The 20082-nt window shown below is 46.4% G+C and overlaps 1 protein-coding gene across 1 annotated transcript; it reads left to right on the top strand.

Moving 5' to 3' along the window:
• Nucleotides 1-2363: 2363 nt before the first annotated feature.
• LGALSL (galectin like) lies at nucleotides 2364-6555 on the top strand. The gene is made up of 5 exons (XM_075707993.1): nucleotides 2364-2396; nucleotides 2547-2618; nucleotides 2789-2877; nucleotides 3369-3546; nucleotides 6258-6555. The coding sequence occupies exons 1-5, from the start codon at nucleotides 2364-2366 to the stop codon at nucleotides 6399-6401; spliced, it is 516 nt and encodes a 171-aa protein (XP_075564108.1). The 3' UTR covers nucleotides 6402-6555.
• The last annotated feature ends 13527 nt before the right edge of the window (nucleotides 6556-20082 follow it).

Raw genomic sequence — 20082 nt, 5'->3', positions numbered from 1 at the left:
GCTAGTTTTCAGAAAACACACCAAAAAAGGCAAACAGAAGGCAAAGCAGCTAGCCAAATGGCCAAGTCTTGCTATTTAATTATTTTGAAATGCAAAAGTTCAATTAAAACCAGCTACAAAACAAAGACATAATGATGACCTCTCTCCTCACAAGAATTCATGCTTTAGCACAAAGGACCAGCTGGCCTGATTTTATGTCCAATAAATTTAATCTTATCCAATAAAGTGGCTCCCTGTACAACAGAGGAAAAGATGATGTGTTCTGAAAAGAGCTCTTTGGGCACCATGTAACACTGCACCACTAAATAGAAAGCTCAGGGCGATTTCTGTTCTTTCTTAGGCCAACAGAAAAAAAAAACATAATGCAGCTGGCATCAGCACTGGTGAGGACAGAGGTGAGCAGCACACAGGAGCTGACAAAACCATGAAACTAACTCCAGTTCCTCTGTGTGGTGAGCTTATGAACGCACCCAACTCACCACTCAAAAGCCAACTGTTTCTAATGCGCGACAGTTTCACGTTACTGCACTGTTTACCAATTCAGTCTCCTGGCAGCATTTGAGGAAGGTGCTTTTCCATGCAGTGACAGCTGACACCCAACGTTCTGGGATGAAGGAAACGGTCCAGTGGTTTTCCCATACTGAGGCCTGGGCCACAGGGATGCACGCTGTCTTCATGTCCAGCTGTGCTGGTACAACTGAAGAAGCCATGGCTTCAGTAGGTGACTTCCAGCAGACCTGTACGCACAAACATAAGCTTCTATGAGCCATCTCCAGCCAGGCACCCAGAGATGAAAACATCCCCAAATTAGTGGGCACTACTGAAAAAATAACCAAGCGTCTAAACACTTGCACAATCTTTACTTACTCTCAGTGGCTCGTGATTTCTCAAATGGCATCACCTACTGATTGCAAACATTTCCCAATGGACACACACCGTCATATTGAAACCCTAAATATGGCAGTGACTGAGCTTCTTCCACTCCACTTTACACAACATGAGTAATTAATCCTCTGAGCGCCTCAGAGGAGGAAGGACAGTGACATTGACCAACCCAGCCCAACGCGCAGGTAAGAGGCATGAAAAACCAAGCGACCCGCGCGAGGTCCTGCAGAAAGCAGGCCAAGCCCAGTCGCTGCGTCACGTTGCCAAAGGGATGTTCATGCCACCAAATCCCAGCAGCGAGGAAGCCAGAAGAAAGCTTCCTCAATCCCCCTCCCCTGAGGACCCTAAACTCATCAACAGGATCATTACAGCATGCTTGCTGGGACAAGTCACTCCTGCTGTGGTAAAGGTGAGGGATTCCTGGCATTGCCCGGCAGCCCCGAGCAGGGCCGGCAGCCTCGGCCAGCGCTTCGCCGTGCTCTCAGCAGAGCGGGACACCCACGGACACCGCCATGTTGCATAACTACGGACACACTGCACGTAAATCGGCGCTCCCGCTCTCTAACGAGCCGCCGACCCACTTAATGCAATTACCACGTCTCATTAGGAGGTTGGCCGGGAGGATTTGCAAAGGAGCTGCCGCCTGGCTTGGCCGAGAGGCTGCAATTCGCCCGGCAGCACGCTCAGCAGCCGCCCGCCGTGCCAGGCCATGCCACGCTCCCGCGGGAGATGTGTCCCACCAAAGCAGCCACTCGGGGACTCGACCCCACGACGGCCCATGCCGTGGGGCAGGGCGCGCCGGCACGGAGGGCAGCGGGGTGAGGGTTCATTTTAGGTGGGGGGCTGAGCCGCGTCGACACCTCTGCAGAAGGGGAGTTGCCCAAGACGCCCGGCTCGGCCTCTTCGCCGGGGTGCCCAAGCTCAGAAATCGAGACGCCCCCTGAAATTATGGCTCTGGGGGCCCCCCTGCAGCCCCTCTCCACGCACTCATCACCTGCAGGCCCCAGCTGAGGGGTCCCCGGGCCCCCGCAGGCCGGCCGGGCCCTGCCAGGGCCTACCCCGCGCCCCCCACCGCCACCTCCTCCCCTGCTCCAGCCGCCCCCTCCGCGGGGCCGCGGCCAGGCCCGCCGGGCCGGGGTCTCCCCGCTGGGGCCGGGCCCCGCCGCCGGGCAGGCTGCGGAGCGGAGGAAGCGGCGGCAGCCCCCGCCCTGCCCGGCTCCCCCCCGCCCCCGGGCCAGGGGCTGGGCTCCCCGCCGGGCGAGGCAGAGCCGGCCACCTCCCCTCCTCCTCCTCCTCTTCCTCCTCCTCCTCGCCTTTCTACTTCTGCACCGGCACCGCTCCGGCTCCGCCGCTGCCCCTCAGCCCCTCAGCCACCGGCTCTGCCACACGGCCCCCCTCCCTCCCTCCTTCCCTCCCTCTCCCCCGCCCCCGCCGGTCCCCCTCCGCCCCGTCCCCAGCGCCGCCGCCGCTTCCACAAGATGGCGGGGACCGTGGCCGAGCGGGACGCGCTGGTGAGTGCCGCGCTGCCCCCTCCCCGGGGCTCCGCGACGGGGCTTTGGGGGGCGGGCAGCGCAGGGCCCCCTCGGCGGGCACCTGCGGAGCCGAGCGGGGGGGGCCGGGAGGGGCTCCGCCTGCCTCAGCGCTCTCCTTTTTACCTGCAGAAAATAGAGGACGGGCATTTAAACAACTCCCTGGGATCCCCGGTGCAAGCTGATGTGTACTTCCCTCGCCTGGTAAATCACCTTTATTTGTTTTGGGTTTTTTTTTGGGGGGGGATATTTGTTTTTGGGGTTTTTTTTAAAACCCTTTACTCCCCCTTCCCCCCCCTCCCCACCTGGCTGCACCACGGCGGCCGCTGCTGATGCCGAGTGACCCTCGCCACCCTCCCCGCTGTCCTTTCCAGATCGTCCCCTTCTGTGGGCACATCAAAGGAGGAATGAGGCCGGGAAAGAAGATCTTAGTTATGGGCATAGTGGACCTCAACCCCGAGAGGTAACACCCGGGCGGGGCTGCCCGCCCCGGGGGCGCTGGGCCCGGGGAGGGGGCGAGGGGGGGAGGCCCCACGCACACGCACGAACACACACACAGACACAGACACGGATCCCTCCTTTCTAGAGAGGGGTTATTTTTATCATTTTAAATATAGCGTGCTGATTTCTCCTTTGACCCATAGAGGGGGCATTTCTTTAAGGGATCCTGTTTCCCAACATTTTACTTGGGAGTAAAGGAGCATGTAGAGCATATGTATATACATATATATACACACATATATGCACAACGCACATGCACACATATATGTATGCTATAACCATGTTCTTGTCCCTGCTGAGCTTTCGGAGCATTCCCTGAACGAGCTGAGCTGTCACCCACCCATGCTGCTATACCATCAATGGCTTTAATAAGCTGAGGGATGAGACTGGGTGGCATTTGGGGCTTATTTGCTTGTTTCTGGCTGAATGAGAGCCGTTCTGTTTTTGTTGCAGCTTTGGCATTAGTCTGACTTGCGGGGAGTCAGAAGATCCTCCTGCGGATGTAGCTATTGAACTGAAAGCCGTGTTTACAGACAGACAGTTTGTCAGAAACTCTTGTGTAGCTGGAGAATGGGGGGAAGAGCAATCGTCTATTCCTTACTTTCCATTCATACCGGACCAGCCTTTTAGGGTGAGTACCGGGATGACAGCGGCATGCGCCGTATCTCATAAAGCGTAATATGATCAGTCGCAGCAGAACACGACTTGCCTCTCGTGAAATCACAGTGTAGCTCGTGCTTCTCTGGCTGAGACATCATTTGCCAGATTGTTTGTATCGATGAGAAGCTGTGTGGAGATCCAGCTGCTGCGTGCAACTGCAGGCAGTTCAGATGGGGCTATGAACACCTCACCGGGGTACTATGACAAGCTGGAGGTTGTAATACTGCGTGATGAAGCGCACTTCCTGAACTTAGTTTTATAGCTATAAATTAAAAAGTACCTCTGTGTTATTAGTGCATTACAAGTTATTACTGGAGAATGTAAACACTCTGTGGGACTGCCGTATGTTTTGATGGGTTTTTTAATGGACATAGTGTTTGCAATTTAGTGCAGCTAATGAGGATCTTGTTCATCCTTTGTCTCCAGGGATGTTACGCTCAGGTTGACCGTAGCCCTTCGTGTTAGCAGATTAAACAGCTAAGCAATAGTGGTATTCTTTTCTGAACCCTGGGATTAAATCTCCTGTCAAAGTTAAATCTGTAGTCGCTTGAAAATGGTGTACGTGGAAATGCTGTGTTGCAAGGGATGGACTGGATTGACCTAGAAGCAGATTCCCATCTGTAGTGTTTATGGTTATGTGAAGATGTCTTTGCAAATCAGGACTAACAAAGTATGCAGCTGCAGAGGGCCGCTTCTCTCTCAGCGGCTTCACAACGTTGAGGAAAAAAGGCCGCATGCCTTCTCCATGCGGCTGACCCAGAAAAACCATCCTCCTCCTCCCCGCCCCTCTTATGAAACCTCGCTGGCCCCTCTGCTAAATGCCAATGCTCTGACCAGCTGCCAAACTCTCTTAATCCTTCTTGCCCCCAAGATAATCTCCCCCAACCCCAAAAGCTCACCATCTCCCCAGATGCTTGGGCTTTGAGAGGGTGTTTATGACTGGTTTTGCTGCGAATTGGTTACGCTCTACTTGCTTCTACAAACTCTCGCATCAGAACTGGCAACACCGTTTGGTGCGTGTGGGAAACGCACTTGAAAGGGCTTGGAGGCTTGGTCCTGCTCTGGCTGAGAGGGTTATGCTACCTGCTGCAGTGGGTGGCGGCTGGGCCCTCAGACAAGCCAGACAAATTACCCAGAGCATGTTTTGTGGGTGTCCCACTAATGGCAGTTGACGTTAGAGGCCAGCAATGTTGCATGTTTGGCATGAGATACTGTAGAAAGGGAGGAGTTACTCTTTTTCTTCTATTTTTTTCCCTCTTTTTTTCCCCCAAGTGCACGAATGGCATTTAGGCTCCCAATTGACTTTGTACCTTTGATGGTCTCCCTCTCAGTGACTAAATTAGACTACTAAGTGTTCTTGCCAATTACTTGTGATCCAGTCCAATTACTGTTCTGGCATGGCCCAGGGTGATCTGAAAAAATGGATCGTAAGCAGTGTTGAGGCTAACCATATCTTTTACATAACAAGGCCTAAGGCTGGATGTGCCTGCCGCAGTGACACAGGAGCGACGCGGCAGCACGGGCGCTTCCCTGTTACGTGGTGCGCTACCAGGTCACTGGGAGCTTAAGCCCTCCTGGACTGCCTGCTGCCACTTCTACCACTGCCACTGGCCCTAAGTCAGTCGGGCTTTGGCTCGCTCAGTTTACCGCTGGCCCCGTTCCTGTTTTTATATGCTGTAAAAGCAGCAGAGTCAAGTGCCTGGAAGCAGCACTTCACTCCAGACTGCCAGCCTCTTGAAATGACCCAGGATTTACATGTGCCTCTCTGCAGATTTTCTTCTTAGCCTGTCTGGACCCGGCGGTCTCCAAGGGCCTGTACGAGAAGCACACATTCTGTGCCCTCATATCCCTGCTTCCTGCCAGGGCAGCTCCAGCAAAGCTTAACTACAGGGCACCCTCTCAAGCCACCCCTAACATCAGGAGTCTCCCAACCTGTCCAAGCCTGTTCAGCTCCAGGCTTTGTTGCTTTTCCAGAGCATTTCTGCAGGGCTCTAGGAGGAGGGATGAGCTGTGTACCTCCCTGATCCTGTTTGTACCTCGTGCGAACTGTCTAGCTGAATTCAAGCCATCCTGCCCTGCATTTATTTCCCTCACTGCAGCGCCAGTGTGGAGTCTAGTCCAACAGGGAGTCCTGGGCTGTCTGTAGCCACAGTAGTGAAGGCTTTTTAGTTTTGCAGCAGCTGTGTGAGTATGTGTGGGAGGGGAGGGCAAACCTATCCCTCCTCTTGTGTTTGCTCCCTTCCAGTAAATTAACAGAAGCGTGGAAAGCATTGCAGAGGGAACTGCCCCCTCGTTCTGCAGCAAAAAATACTCTGTAGCAAGGAATGCAAGCTTTGGGTTGGAGATACAATTTCTTCCCCCTGTAATTAGCAGTTTGAGTCTGCTTCTGACATTATTCCAAGAGGCAAAACCTCCCTGATGCCAGTGGGACTGGGTTCCAGCGTCCTTCCCGCCATGACAGTGTGAGATCGGGTTAACGTCCCTGTGAAGTAAGAGCACATCCATGCAACTGGTGTCATGGGGGCAAAGTGGTCTCAGCCCTGGCTGTTATGTGGCACATAAGTAGCAAAATGTGTAACCACACCAACACTGCTTGAAGGCTAATGGAGTGCTCTTCGTATTCTGTGAAATAACTTCCCAGTTACACCATGAACAATATGCTTCATCATTTTATTTTTACAGGTTGAGATACTTTGTGAGCATCCCCGGTTTAGAATATTTGTGGATGGACATCAGCTCTTTGATTTTTACCACCGTATTGAAACACTCTCAGCAATTGACACGATAAAGATAAATGGAGATCTTCAGCTTACAAAACTTGGCTGACCTTGTTAGGACTGCAGATTCCAAACCGGCTCAGGTGCCATCATCCGTTTGGAGAAGCGACAGCCGGCTCTGGACACAGCTATGGTAGGAAGGCTGCCCCGTTCCTTTTCCGCATGCAGTTCTTCACTCCTGTGCCGATGAACCGGGCTGTTGTTTATCCTAATGAAGAACATTGTTGGTTAATAGACATTGAGCCATGTTTTTGGATCAAAATAGCCCACCTGTGCTGGATAATCAAATTGGAATGGAATTCAGAAAGACTTGCAGTCTTGTTTCAAATCTCACAGAAAGGCAATTTCTGAAATGCAGTGCTAAAGCCGGTTACTGAACAGCAGTGACGACAAAAAAAAGTTTTTCTTTTGCAATTATTGTTTCTGCACTGAAGTGGAGTAGTGTAGCACAACATAGGGCCACGTGCTGACGTCCTTACCCGGGGCCTGAGCCTGGTTCCATGGAAATCAATGGCAAAACTCCCACTCACTTTAATGGGGTACAATCAAATTGTCTAGTCCTTAGTCAAGCACAATTCCCGCTGATTTCTATGGGATTTCTGCACACGCCTGGGGGCCAGCTCTTGCTGGTGTAAATCAGCAATACCTCCATGGCTTGCAATGGAATTTTGCTGACTGCTCCCAGCTGCTGATTTGGCTCAAGGACTGTGCAAAAACTGAATGAGGGTGTGAGGACACAGCCTGTATATTTTAGTCAGGGTATGTGCATAGAATGTAGATCGTTACGAGTTTTTGCACAATGTATTGTTAATACAATTTTTAAAGCTTATCTGTAGTTTATTTATTTATACTCATTGTATGTATTATTAGTAAAAATGAACAATCTTACAGTTAAGAACAGCAAAGTGTAAACATTTTGAATGTACAAAATGTCTTAGGTTCTTTGGGCAAACTTTACATATCATTCTTGAAAAATCGTGTTTCCTATCGAACATTTAGTTGCATTTTAATGGAGCCCTCTAGGCCCTGGGAAAACGTGGGCATGGTAGTTGGTGGGGGTGGGGGGAACTCTTTGCATATTCACTAGAAACTGTTTTTCAGGGCTTACTAACTTTGCTGCACAGGATAGGTTTGAGTTAAAGTCGATCCATTTTAAAAACTTAAACCAGCAAATTTGTAGGTTTAACTGTGCTTTTATAACCTGAGAAAAAGTTAAATTTGGCAGTCTCTTAGTTCAGAAAGCGAACCAGCCTCTTTCCAGGGGAGATGGGAGATCTTTTGCACTTGTTTGAGAACATATTCGGCCTTTGATATGACAATTAAAACTTGTCTAGACAGCCAAGTTATTAGTGCTTGAAAATCAGCTACTGCACATGAATAATAACTTTTCAAGTAGCTTTTTAAATAGTAGGTATAGCTGTATAAACACAGTCATTGCGCTACACTATAAATGAACACGGCCACTTTTCTTGACTTCTTTAGGACTAAATACACTTTTTTCCTTGGCTGCTCACAACAGACTACAGCAGGTCTTTCTGAGTAGTTATAATCATGATATAAACATATATTTAAGCAATTTTGAAAACATGTAATATAGGGACTCTCTAAGACACAGAATACAAAAACATCCTTTGTAGCACAGTATTTTAAAAAAAAAAAAAAAAAAGAGAGATAGAAGACTCTCACAAACAGAACTATGTTAAACCTGCAATAAAGCTGTGGCTTAAAGCAACCAGAACTGGAATATCCAAACTTAAGGGTAGAATGCCAGTTGCAAAGGCTCATTTTGTGCTAATTTGGCCTGCAGTTAAGAAGCCTTAGACTGCAAGCTGAAATTCCAACTGTGGCTCTAGTCCAAAGCCTGTTGAGGTCAATCAGAGTCCTCCAAGCATAGAAGCCTGATTATTATTTCATGCAAGTGCAAATCTCTTTGTAAAGCCAGGGGGGTGTTGCTGCTGCTGCTGCAGACGAGGTAAGAATCGGGCTGCTACCTACAAAATACAAGTTAAAAATGGAATTTTTCGCCTTAACATTGACATTCCCTAACTTTTCCTCCTTTTTCCAAATCAAGAGAGAACCCGTTGTTTTCCAGATGATCTTTTTATCTGGTGTGTGGCTTTTAAGTTGAACATCAGATTCTATTTGTATTCCAGATTGAATCTTGATATGAAATGTTCTGTCTTGCTCTGTTTTTACTCTTTTACATGATACCTGATGACTGTGTCATTTTCCATTGTATAAAGAAAACTGACAGTGTTTCGGTATAAAATATATTCTTAAAAATTATGATGATGATGATAATAAAAATCCAAGGGAAAGGTGCTTCTACATGAGGTGTTTGGATTTTTCTCCAGCTTGGAAATGCTCTATGGTTCCAAAGCAGATGCAGGCTGAAGATTAATTCTGTTTGGAGAGATACTTAGCACCCTCCCTGTCTAGCGCTTTCTTCAGCTAGATATGTAAAGCCAGGTTTGCTGATGCAGTGCCATTGCCTGAAGCTGTCCTGCTAGTCCAGCAGGCCATAAAGTCAGAGGGTGGAGAGAGTAAGTAGCACCGTGACCCCACAGTAACACAAAACCTAAGGGGATCTCCCTGACAGCACAACGACAGTAGAGATTTCCCCTCCATGCCTTTACTGTAGCCCAGAAAAAGGGAATTGGCTGACTTGAATTTTCAGCCGCTTGGGATTCCTGGTAGCAGGAGCAGGTTAGTGCAGCCCTTGGACTTTTCCTATCCTGTACAGGCTTGGCACAGCACAGTGCCTAGGCCAGGGATGCTGAGATGAACTCGATGCACCACGGTGTCAGCGGCGTCTCTGTCGGGAGCAAGGGCCCAGCAATACTGCCCTACCTCTGTTCCCACCCGCTGTGCTGGGCACTCCCATTTCTTCCTGCCCTAGCAGTTTTCTGTCTCGGGAAAATGCTTTTTTGAACCTGGTTCTGGTTTTGCCTTTGCATAACTCCAACCGCAGCGCCCACCACCTGATTCTGCCCTGTTGTGGTTTCTGAGCCAGGCTTCGAGGCAAGAAGGGCTGTGAACCCACTTCTGATGGGTTGTGGTTTGGCTGAGGGCTCCGGAAAAGGCAGAAAGTCACAGTTATGGCTTCCATATCTATTTGTCTAACACCAGTTTGGAAGCCTTTTTATTTTTCTTTTGCTCTTGAGCAGTACCAGGCTATGGCAGGCAAAGGAAGGATGATGTCTACGTATCCAAGGGCTGTTGCACGTGTGCTTGGTTTATGTTGGCTGACCGCATTCAGAAGCTGCTGCTGAACGCTGCAATGTGCACTGCAAGTCAGAGAAAACCAGGGCCTTAAACTTTTCTGTTCAGTTGAACTTTGAGCCAAATCCAAACGTTTAAGATGGGAGACTGTGCTGCAAAATTTATTCTTTGGTCTCCACAACTTAGGGATTATTCAGATCTTTATTTTGGATATATACCCTACCAGAACTGAAATAAGACTGTTTCCAAATTGGGCCAGGTTTTCAGTGTTTTTCAGTAGGGACAAGTAGTCTGTGAGCTTCTTGGAAGCTGCAATTCTTCAGGACTGAGTGTGTGAACCAACTTTTGAAATCTTATGCTAGAATTTGTTAGCAGAATATTTCTGTGATTTCCTCTGAATGAGGAAATTAATTCTGAAATGAAAGAAGCCTTGAATGGGTAAAACCCACGTGGAATGGAATCCCTCAACTTAGCATAGCTTTATTTTTTCCAAAGAGGAAAAAGCAAAAAAACCAACCAAAAAACCACGACCAAATTATTTAGTTATGTTTGGAATTGGCTGTGATAAAGCTGATTTAATTAAAAAAAAAAAGAGGTTATTGCCTACTCAGAAAGAGCCTTGAAATAATACTTCAGTATCATGTGAGGTAGTCTGTGTCTAAACATATTTCGCATTAATGCTTTTTCACAGCCAAGTTGTTAAAAATGTTACAAAATACCTTCTTTTTGTGTGACACTTAAAAATGTTTGCCCCACCTTGGAAGAACATTTTGTACTAAATATTCAGATGTTGTCTATGTGAACTTGCACTAACATATATTATATTCTCCCTCCCCTCCTTGACTAGCTTGAGAAGAAATAGGCGTAATATTGCTAAACCGGTTGAATGTGACATCTGCTTGAGGCATAGCATCTTTCTCAAGGGCTGTTTTGAGTAAACAGGCTGAAAACCAAAGGGAGAGCCTGATTCACCATTCTGCTGTGCCAGCTTTCCACCCCTGTCACTCCTGCTGTGAGGCTGAGACTGAAGCCCTGAGATTTTAATGTAAGAGAGCAACACTGAGATTTTTATCTTCTGGGATTTAAAACTATTCACTATGGAGGAAGCAAGAACAGAGTAGCGACAGAGCTCTCAAGCTTGGTAGTAGGACTGGGGTAGCATGATGTGCTGTGGTCCTAGTGGGGCATGAGTTAGAGGGAGGTAGTGGGCATTTCAGAGCCAGCCAAATGCACAGGCTGTGGAACTGCGTGACAGTGTCCCAGGGATGGGCATTTGCCACGTTGTTAGCTGCTACCTTCTGCAACCCCATACCAGGACACACAGCAAAAAAACTAGCGTTGCTTACAAATTTGGAAGGCATGAACGAGTTCATGTTCCTACTCGCCTTCTTTAAGAGAGGCTCCCAAATAAACAGTAGGAAAATTTAGGAGTAGCCATGCCACTAAGGTATTTTTTTTCCCACAGACATTCAAGCAGTGTATCTGATGTGGGGCTCATCTTGCCTCCCATCCATGAGAAGTGCTCCCCTCAGAAACCTACAGCACTGCTTTCTGCACTGAGGCTGGTTACAGCAACCTTCCCATGCAGAAAACTGCAGAACCGCAATTCTGCTGAGCCAGTTAGAGGCGGCTCTAAGCAACCTCCCAGCACCCCTGGAATTGATATGACAGGGTGAGGAACAAGAGTCAGGCTGACTGTGATAAGCACAGAAGTTAGGAAGAAAAGCTACGCAAATCTAGGAACAGTTAGTGACCTGGTGAGATTTTTTGTAATCATGGGTATTGTTCTGATTTTCTCATGTGGATCAGAAAGCATACAAGTAAAAATCACTTTGCAATGAATGATGTGTGGGGTTAGAACCAAGGCCAACCCAAATGGGGAGAAAAAATGAGCTGCAGACGCTTTATCTGGCTTTGATACACCCTCCCAGCTCCTCCCAGCAATCACTGCTGTTACGAATATACACAATTACTACAAGGAGATTCAGCAGCATGTGCAACATCAAAATAATAAACTCACACTTTGCCACAGGTCCTCCCTAGCTTCTGTTGCTAGGCCTCTCCATCTGTCTGTCAACAAATAACTATATCCTGCTGCTTTTAAAATCCATGGCAAAAATCCCTTTGACTTTCATGGAAATAGGTCCGTAAGAAAAGGGGTATTTCTAGCTCTCCCTCTCCAGTTATTTTCAGCTGGGGCATACTCTAAAAATCTGTTCTTTCATTCTCCTGAGTTTATTTTTAAGTATGAATAGAGAACTATTTCTGTCTGCTTTATCCATCTGATAAGAGTCAACAGAAAGCACAGCCTCCCTCTGCTGCAGTAACACGGGTTTCACAGCCGATGAAATGTCTTATATTCGTTACCTTCTGATTTTAAAAAGTGAAGGTGTGCACGAAATGACCTGGCAATAATAGTAATATGTATCATTCACCACAGATCTATTTTTATGTGTTGTGCCAATTTCATAATGAACTTTTAATAACAATAAAACATGAAATCTTCACCAGGTTGTTCTGTCTTTTATCTGAATTATTAATGCTCATTACACACCCTCTTGACTTTAACTTCTGGTTTCTTTTATCTTCTGACTGTTTTTCAGATGTAGCTAACTCTTTCCCTCATAAAACTGCAGTGTGGAACTTTGGAATGAGATGTGTGGCTTTGGTAGCAGCTTGTGTAGAACTCCTTTACAGTTTAAATGCACTATACAGAACAATCAAGTAACTTCATTAGAGGAAAGAATAGCTTGCTTACTCATGCAAGACTCCTGCTAATATCACTGGGCAGTGTAAGCCTCAGGAGTTAACAGGCACGACCCAGACCTTACGGCCAGGCCATGAGACACAGATGGCTGATCACTTTTGCACAGGATAAAACAGCCCGTCAGCAGCGTAACTCACACACGCGCTTCAGTTCACTCTGGTGGGACTGGATTCATGGGTGAGGGTTACATGGTGAGTAAAACCACCAGATCAGCTCCAGCGGTATGTTACTATGAGATCCAGTGTTTCACTTGTTGGCACGATCCTAACTGAAGTTCACGCTGACCTGAGTAAGTGCAAGAGGAAACTTTAAGGTCTCAGCTTCTTTCAGTTAAAGCTCCTGGAAAAATTCTGCATGACCCAAATGGGAAAGGATTATGCCCTACATCCAGTTGTGGCTGTAAAAAATGAATGAGGTTTCTGAGGGAAACCCCAAAATCCAAACAGCACTGAAGCAGCAGATGAACAACTAGTTTGAATACAACTAGTTCTGTGGTTTTTCTCCCGATAAAACGATTATGAATCAGACGCTCCCCACACAGTTCATTCTAGCTCTAACCCATGAGCATGGATCTGTGGCCATCCCTGCTCAAAGCCAGACTGAAACTGGCCCTTTGTTTACTATACATGATCCTAAAAGGGGTATGTTAAGACATCTAGAGATTCCAAGTTAAAACACAGTTGTAGGTAACCTAGATGCAAACCAGAAATAAGGAGGAGGACAGAGGTAAATACACACAACAGTCAGAAATGGCTGTAAATGGTGTAAATGCAGCACCTATTCCCCACCAGACAACAGAACAGCAGCCACATAAGTACCTGAGGGGATTTTCAAAAGGGGGGAATATATACATCCAATTGCATTGGCTAACTCCTATAGAAGCCCTTGAAAAGCTCGTTTGACCTGTAACACTGAGTAAACTACAGGCATGAGTTTTCGAGGGAAGGAAGGGAAGTGGTCGCCCACCCCGAGAGCGCCTGATGTAGCAAGTGCCATGTGTCCTTCTCTCCCATTCAGATCAGTACTACGGATGCCTCACAGCTGGGCCTTATTTTGGTGGAGTGTTTCTGAGCTTGAAGTCAAGCCAATTCATGTTGAGGGATTTACTCAAAGGAATACCACGAATAGGACTCTTTGCTAGCACTGCACTGGATCTTATTTTTAAATTATGACTTTCACCACTCTTCTAAGAATAGAGGCTGGCTCTGAAACATCACTTCGGCTCCAGCATTCTCCCAAGGTTACACATTTCTCATCCTGTCCAGGTTTTGAGGCTTCAGTTTCCACACTGGTGCCTTGCTCAACCAGGGCTGTGATGCTGGGGGGAGTCATTCTGTGAAAGACCCTGAGAAGGAGGTGTCTTTCAGCAGCTGTCTTCCCAGCTGGCAGAAGGAGGCCTGCAAGTCTCCCTCAGCAGTCAGAAGTGACAGCGAAACAGAGCTATGCTGACTCCTGGTTTGCAGAACAGGGCTTCCTTGCGACTCTGAAAGGTAGAACCAAAAACCTGGTTAATTAGAAAAACTTCACTGAACCTGAACAGTAAATCTCAGCAGCAGAAAAAAGAGGACAATTTCAGTACTAGGCAATCTGATACTAACAGCAAAGAGCCATGCTCCCTTGGTGACCAGAGGCCGTGGGCAGGCGTTGCTTCGATCGAGCAGAGAGGCAGAGCTCCATGCCGTGGAGCAGCCTGTTGCCAAGCGCTGATGGAGATGCTGGAGGTTTCCGAGAGTGCTCAGCCGCTCTGCCTTCGCCTGGCTCCAAAAACCCGTGTGACTGGAGAAAAGCCAGTGCTGACAGTATTGTAATGTATGACAAGCTACAGTAGCAGCTCCAGCACCACATGCTCAAAGAGGCAGAGAGGATTCTTTCCTGGCTGCTCTCTAAGAAATTTTCTGTTCCATGGGAAAGTAATCACTGTCTAGAAGACATCCAGACCTAAGGACAGAATATGGCTCTAGGTAGAAGAAACATTCTTGGGAAAGCAACAGATTCACTACAATCTCCAGGGGAAAATGAAAGATTTTAATTTAAAAGTACAAAGGCCACAACAAGGATAATGGGGTTCCTTTTACACCCCAGCTTTGAAAGAAAGATACAATGAGCTGCAATGGCTACAAAACAGACTCTGAGGAGCAAAGCTGGGAGTAGCGCTGGATTATTGCACGGGTGCAGAACTCAGCTTCCGCATCCATTCCCCTCCATTTCCCCTGCCTTTTCTCAGGGGTGGCAAGTCCTCTCCACAAGAGAGAACGGTTGCTGGAAACCCCACAGCCAGAGGAATTCTGCTGTTGCTTCAGAGCTTTATGTCCTCTACAAACACTGACCAAGGTGTACTTTATTTAGCGCCACTCACTGAAGAACTTCAAAGCACTGACAAACTTTAGAATTCCTGTTAATACAAGAATGCTCCTTGCCATTTCTACTATTACTGCTGTTATTCTATGGGCAGGGAGAGGGAAGAACAGAGATGTAAGAACGGTTTCTCAGCAATCAGTGCTGCAACTTGGAATATACTAATTTGCACACACCTAAAGTCTCATCACTGTGACTTTTGGCTATAACATTGAAGTTCAGACTCCCAGGCCCCCTCCTTCACTCACCAGGCAGACATGTTATTTTGGGCCAGAATGTCCAACAGTATGATTGAGTAATGCCATACACTATGAGTAACTCCTCTGGGATCGGAGGGGCTATTTGTAATGCAAAATACTTCCAAAATACAATTTTTTAAATAGCAAAAATTGAATGGCATTCTGTCAAATTTTTGCAGCCTCCACTGACTAACAGTGCTTTTACCTGCAATTTAAATAATGCAGAAGAGAAGCTGGAACATGGAAGATCAGGTTTCTTAGGGAGTTGTTCGCTGCACCTTGAATTCAAAAGATGATGTGCACACACATTTTCCTAGACAAAAAACAGCAATCACATCCAGAGTGATGCAAACAGGTAGATCTCTCTCGATTTTGGTGCAAGTACACTGATTGATAGCAACTGAGCACCTGCTGGAGAATGAACTGCTTTAGGGTTCCCATAATAAACCTAACCTCTTTGAGCTATTCAGAAGATGCTCTCAGGCAAAATAGCAGGACTCTATTTAGCAAAGGGAAGCACATCATTGTTTTAATGCATTGTACAGCTGAAGCTGTGATAATGTAGGCTAGAAGATGATGTTTTTAAGTGAAAGGGAAATCAGTTGTAATTATAATTGTTGTCATCTTTATGTATTACCAGCTGTATTGATTACCTTCATCCTGTGTGTCACTGGCAACTAGGGACCATGATACATATTATCTCATGCTAGTGTTGGAGAGTAGCAGAGATTGGTGTATTTTTAGAAACAAGATTCCCACAGTGTAATTGTAGCAACTGGATGATCATACACATGCATATTAAAATGTCAACAGATGAACTCCTGGAAAGTGCCAGCAAACATTTCACTGTTTGGGGTAGGAGGAAAGGGCAGGAATGAAGAGCTCAGAAGTTCAACAACTGACAAGCACAACGTTTTTACCTCTAAGAGTGGTAAAAACTCTTAAGAGAGAGTTGGCTGGCATGAAAGGGAAGCTGGTAAAAAGCAGAATCTCACTTTCCAGGATGAAGTGATGATGCATTTGTAGGTCAGAGTGTCCATCTCTCTCCTGTCTTACCTGGTCCCATAACACATGAAATTACATCTCTGTACCAGTAAAGAGATCTGATGGCCATCTAAAGACAACCTTCAAGGGCTCAGTCCTGGGTCTCAGCTGCTAGCAGGCAGTGTTTGGGGTGTCTGCGTTGCACAAAGAGGCATGGTGCAGAGGCCCCTGGCTCACTAAATCTCATCAAGATTGCAGAAGTGCAAGCCTTACTGGTGCAAGGCTTACTGCTGGTCACAAAACTGTATGGGTGTGGGCACACAGTTGCCTGTAAGCAAAGTTGGTCGGTCGGTAATCAGGAGCTGCCTGTGCAGAGCAGATGTGCAGCAGCATCTGTTGGGAATGTACATGTCTCATAAAGCATTTATGTCTCATAAAGCAGAAGGTGCTGTTTCAGACTCTGGGAATATCAGCCAGGTTAACAGTCCTGTCACTGGGCTTGTTTAGACAGGAGTTGTCCAGGACCGATCGAGGTCTGAACCTTTCCACTAAGAGCCAACCCAAGTGTCTCTAATTCAAGCGCAACATGGGTTCACTTGTAGAAGAAATAACTAAAGTACACTTGAAGCATTCAGCAGCCATTCAGGTAGGTGTCACCACGCTAGATATCTTCCAGTAGATTGTTGCTGTATTCAATATAATTAAACTGATGGTCACAGGACCATCACAGCAGCACGGTGACTATTACATTTGATAAAACTGGCAGTCCAAATAGTTCAGTCTTTGGCTTTGCTAACTGGAATGTGTTTTGGAGGACAGCACAAGGGATGCTGCAGCAGACAGCTATACCATAGCCTGCCCCAGACAGATTTTTCTTTCAGTTCTCTTTAAGTAGAATTGGCAACCTATTCAGTAGTCCTGAATTTTATGTATTTATAACTGCAATAGGACATGTTGGTGTTGGAGGCTATTAAATGCCTAATCTTTTCCAGAATCCTGTTATGTTTATGTGTGCTGATATTGTTCATGAATGGCAATACACTCCATGCAAACAAAATTCCTTTCTGTCTGCCTTCATCTGTCTCATTATATGCCCTTTTATCCTTTAATAGGTGGATGAATAAAGAGAAGACCCTAAACTACCTTCTCAGTGTAATTTAGCTTTCTATACACTTTCATCATCTTTATTATCACCTTCTTCAAGGTACACAGTCCTTTTCAACCTAATGACCAAATACTAGGCTGGAAACTTTTCTAAAACGTTTTAGCACATGGCTTCAATCCACACTATAAGAATTAACAGTTACCACAGCCTAAGTAAATTGCAGGTGGTGGTATATTGCCTAACATCCTGATGTAAATGTAAGATAAAGGCCTACTCCAGGGGGTGCAGTGCAACATGAAATCCAAGTGTATAGACTTTGCATATCAAGTTATATCTTCATTTCAGAAAAGCCTCTAATTATGCTGAAATGTGTGCTTTCAAGCTTTCCTACACCTGGCCTCCAGGAACTGCAGGCAATGACTCCCTCCATGTCATTCTTTCCTCACAAGGGATTTTAGACACTGAATCTACATAGCCATGGCACCATACCAAACGCACCTCCATCTCCTCAGCCTGTTCCCGTGTGCCTCTGGCCAGCCTCCAAATAATTTTTGTGGCTTCCTTTATGTTCGAGCCATCTTTTTCTACCTGCAGTGCTGGAAGGGAGTAGTGAGATCTGACCCCTCAGAGCATCCCACTCCAACAGGGAATATCTTGTTCTGGAGAGGGCATGGCAGGAAGAAACATCCTTTGTGGCTTTCAGGGTGATGTGAGCCAGGTTTCAAATGGGAGGCCATAATTTTCACTGCCAGAGACTGCCACCTGTCTCAGGCACACAGCAGCTCCACTTGCCCTCTTCTAAGCTGCTTGGTTTAGAACTCAAACAGATCCAAAAGGAAATTCTGGATACCTTCACAGGTGAACTTCCATATACGGCCATGAAGCCACAGGCTGTGACGGCATGCAGATTTATATCAGCATGCCAAAACTTCCACAGCAACATGTAACTAGTATACACAAATACAATTACACATGCATTTATTGGGAGAAGGTGGTAGAGTGACTCAAACATGTGTCAACAGCTTCCCAGGGTGAGGATTTAAAAGAGCTATTTGGTGCAATAAAAACTGATGCTTAATACACACTTTTCCGCAAAGACGGCTTTTTTTTGCTTAGGCCAGCTGAGTGGCTACATTAATGGGAAAACTGGAAGCCTTTTAGTGGGTGAGTAGTAGCTGAAACTGCAGGGATATTCATGCCACCTTCTGCAGCATCTAATTTCAGCTGTGGTAATTCAGTCTGGTCTCCGCAGGTTCCCTATATAGGCAGTGGGAAGAGAGACACTTCTCCAGAGGATGACTTAACAGAGACAATTCTGATGCCCTGAATAGTCTTCCAGAGGCCTTAGTTCCAATGTTTATAAAGGGACCTTGAGGACACTCGCCTTCTACCAAACACCCAGATGTGATGCCTGATGTAGGTGACTTCACACACATACACACCCTGTGTTTGAAGTTAAAAAAAAAAAAAAAAGAGAGCTGGAAACAGCAGGCCACAGATAGGTGACTCCAGACGTTTCCTTAAGCACCTGCTAACAGGAAGGAAACCACCACCCTAAGAAAGTGAGGGACAGCAAAGGCTTTCAGTGCTGAAGGCAGAGGGTTATGATCACCCACACAACAAAGACCACACTTGCAATTCTGCTTCCACAGGGTTTCACCTGTACTGACAGGCTTGCAAAGAGATCTGAATAAAAAGCCCTAGAAGAAGCCGAGGCACTTAGGGCAGCGCCTGCACAACATCCCTCTTAGCATTCCACAGGTAATGGAAGCATCTTCTACACGTACAAGTAAGAAACACGATACACTCTATCAACTAGAAATGCTAAATGATGTGGAAGGGGTTCTATAAACATGTCACCTTTATTTATTTTTAATTACTTTCCATATTGCTGAGTGCAGAGTTTCCTACTAGCCAGCTCCAAAGTAATTACTGGTTATGGGAACTTTCAGTGGCTTTCACGCAGGTCCTGCATTGCCAGAAACAGGTGGCAATAGGAAAACACTGTGTGCCTCCCCCTCTACCAAAAGTAAAACCAGATAAAACAGAATCACATTTCAAGAGAGCAGATTTATCATTTTGCTTAGACTGAACAGGGTAATTTTTTTATCCCTGTACTTTTTGAACTGTTCAGCACAGGCATACATACAGAACAGCACCTTCTCAGAACCCAAGCTACCAAATAGTTTTTGGCTGCTGGCTGTCTTTGCAAACAGCACTGGGAATGCTAAATGTTTCAGTATTCAACCTTCATTTCTTGGCGATCTCCTACTCCTGAATGTAGGGGAAACAATGCTGATACTCTACTGATGTTGAGGAGGTTACAGCAGCAAACAAATCTGACCTGAGCTGTTTTGGGTTGCCAGTTTTGTGCATAGCTTACATTTTATCACTCCAAAACGGCTGAATGCCAGAGATGGGTGAATGATCACTGGCTACACAAAGCCCAAGTCAGCCTGACAGGTGTTTCGGAGTGCTTTACCAAAAGGTATAAACACCAGGTATTAATTATTAAGTGACCACCCCTGGGGGAATGGGACAGAAACATTTTGTTGAGCTCAGTCTCAGCTAGCAACAACGCTATGATGTATGTGAACATGCTCACCCTCCCATAAGGCTGCAGCCTCTACAAAGGAGAGGGAATGGGCAAAGTGCCTGAAAACAGAAAGGGAACAGGCCCGTGCCTCTGCACAGAGATAACAGCCCTCCAGCTGCTTATTTAGCCACAGTCAGAATGCATCCCATTTTGTGAATCTGCCAGCATGCAGGAAAAAAACATGGGCATGAAACCCCTTGCTCAGCAGATGCAGGACACAGGCTTTTCATTTTCTAAGACAATATTATTCTTATATGCAGTCTTAGCTAAACTCAGGAGTCCTGATGTGTTCTTACTCACTTCAAATTCCTTGTCTACTTTGCCCAACTAAAGATTGAGCAAAGATTTGGGGCTAAACACTCTGATGGACTGCAGAAACAGAGGGACAATGATATGTTCATCTATTTTGTTAAAGCTGAAGACTTTGGAGATACAAGACTTTGCATTTACAGGCATTTTTTA

This window comes from Pelecanus crispus, chromosome 3 (assembly GCF_030463565.1).
Source record: "Pelecanus crispus isolate bPelCri1 chromosome 3, bPelCri1.pri, whole genome shotgun sequence".
NCBI lineage: Eukaryota > Metazoa > Chordata > Aves > Pelecaniformes > Pelecanidae > Pelecanus > Pelecanus crispus.
The sequence above is the reverse complement of the archived record's forward strand: the minus strand, read 5'-3'. Positions and strand labels throughout refer to the sequence as shown.

What these genes read in the sequence shown, in the direction of transcription:
- LGALSL (XM_075707993.1), top strand. Translation starts at nt 2,364, where the DNA reads ATGGCGGGGACCGTGGCCGAGCGGGACGCGCTG. An exon ending in GTGGACCTCAACCCCGAGAG is followed by an intron (nt 2,878 to 3,368) that starts GTAACACCCGGG and finishes TTTTTGTTGCAG; the next exon opens with CTTTGGCATTAGTCTGACTT. An exon ending in TACCGGACCAGCCTTTTAGG is followed by an intron (nt 3,547 to 6,257) that starts GTGAGTACCGGG and finishes TTATTTTTACAG; the next exon opens with GTTGAGATACTTTGTGAGCA.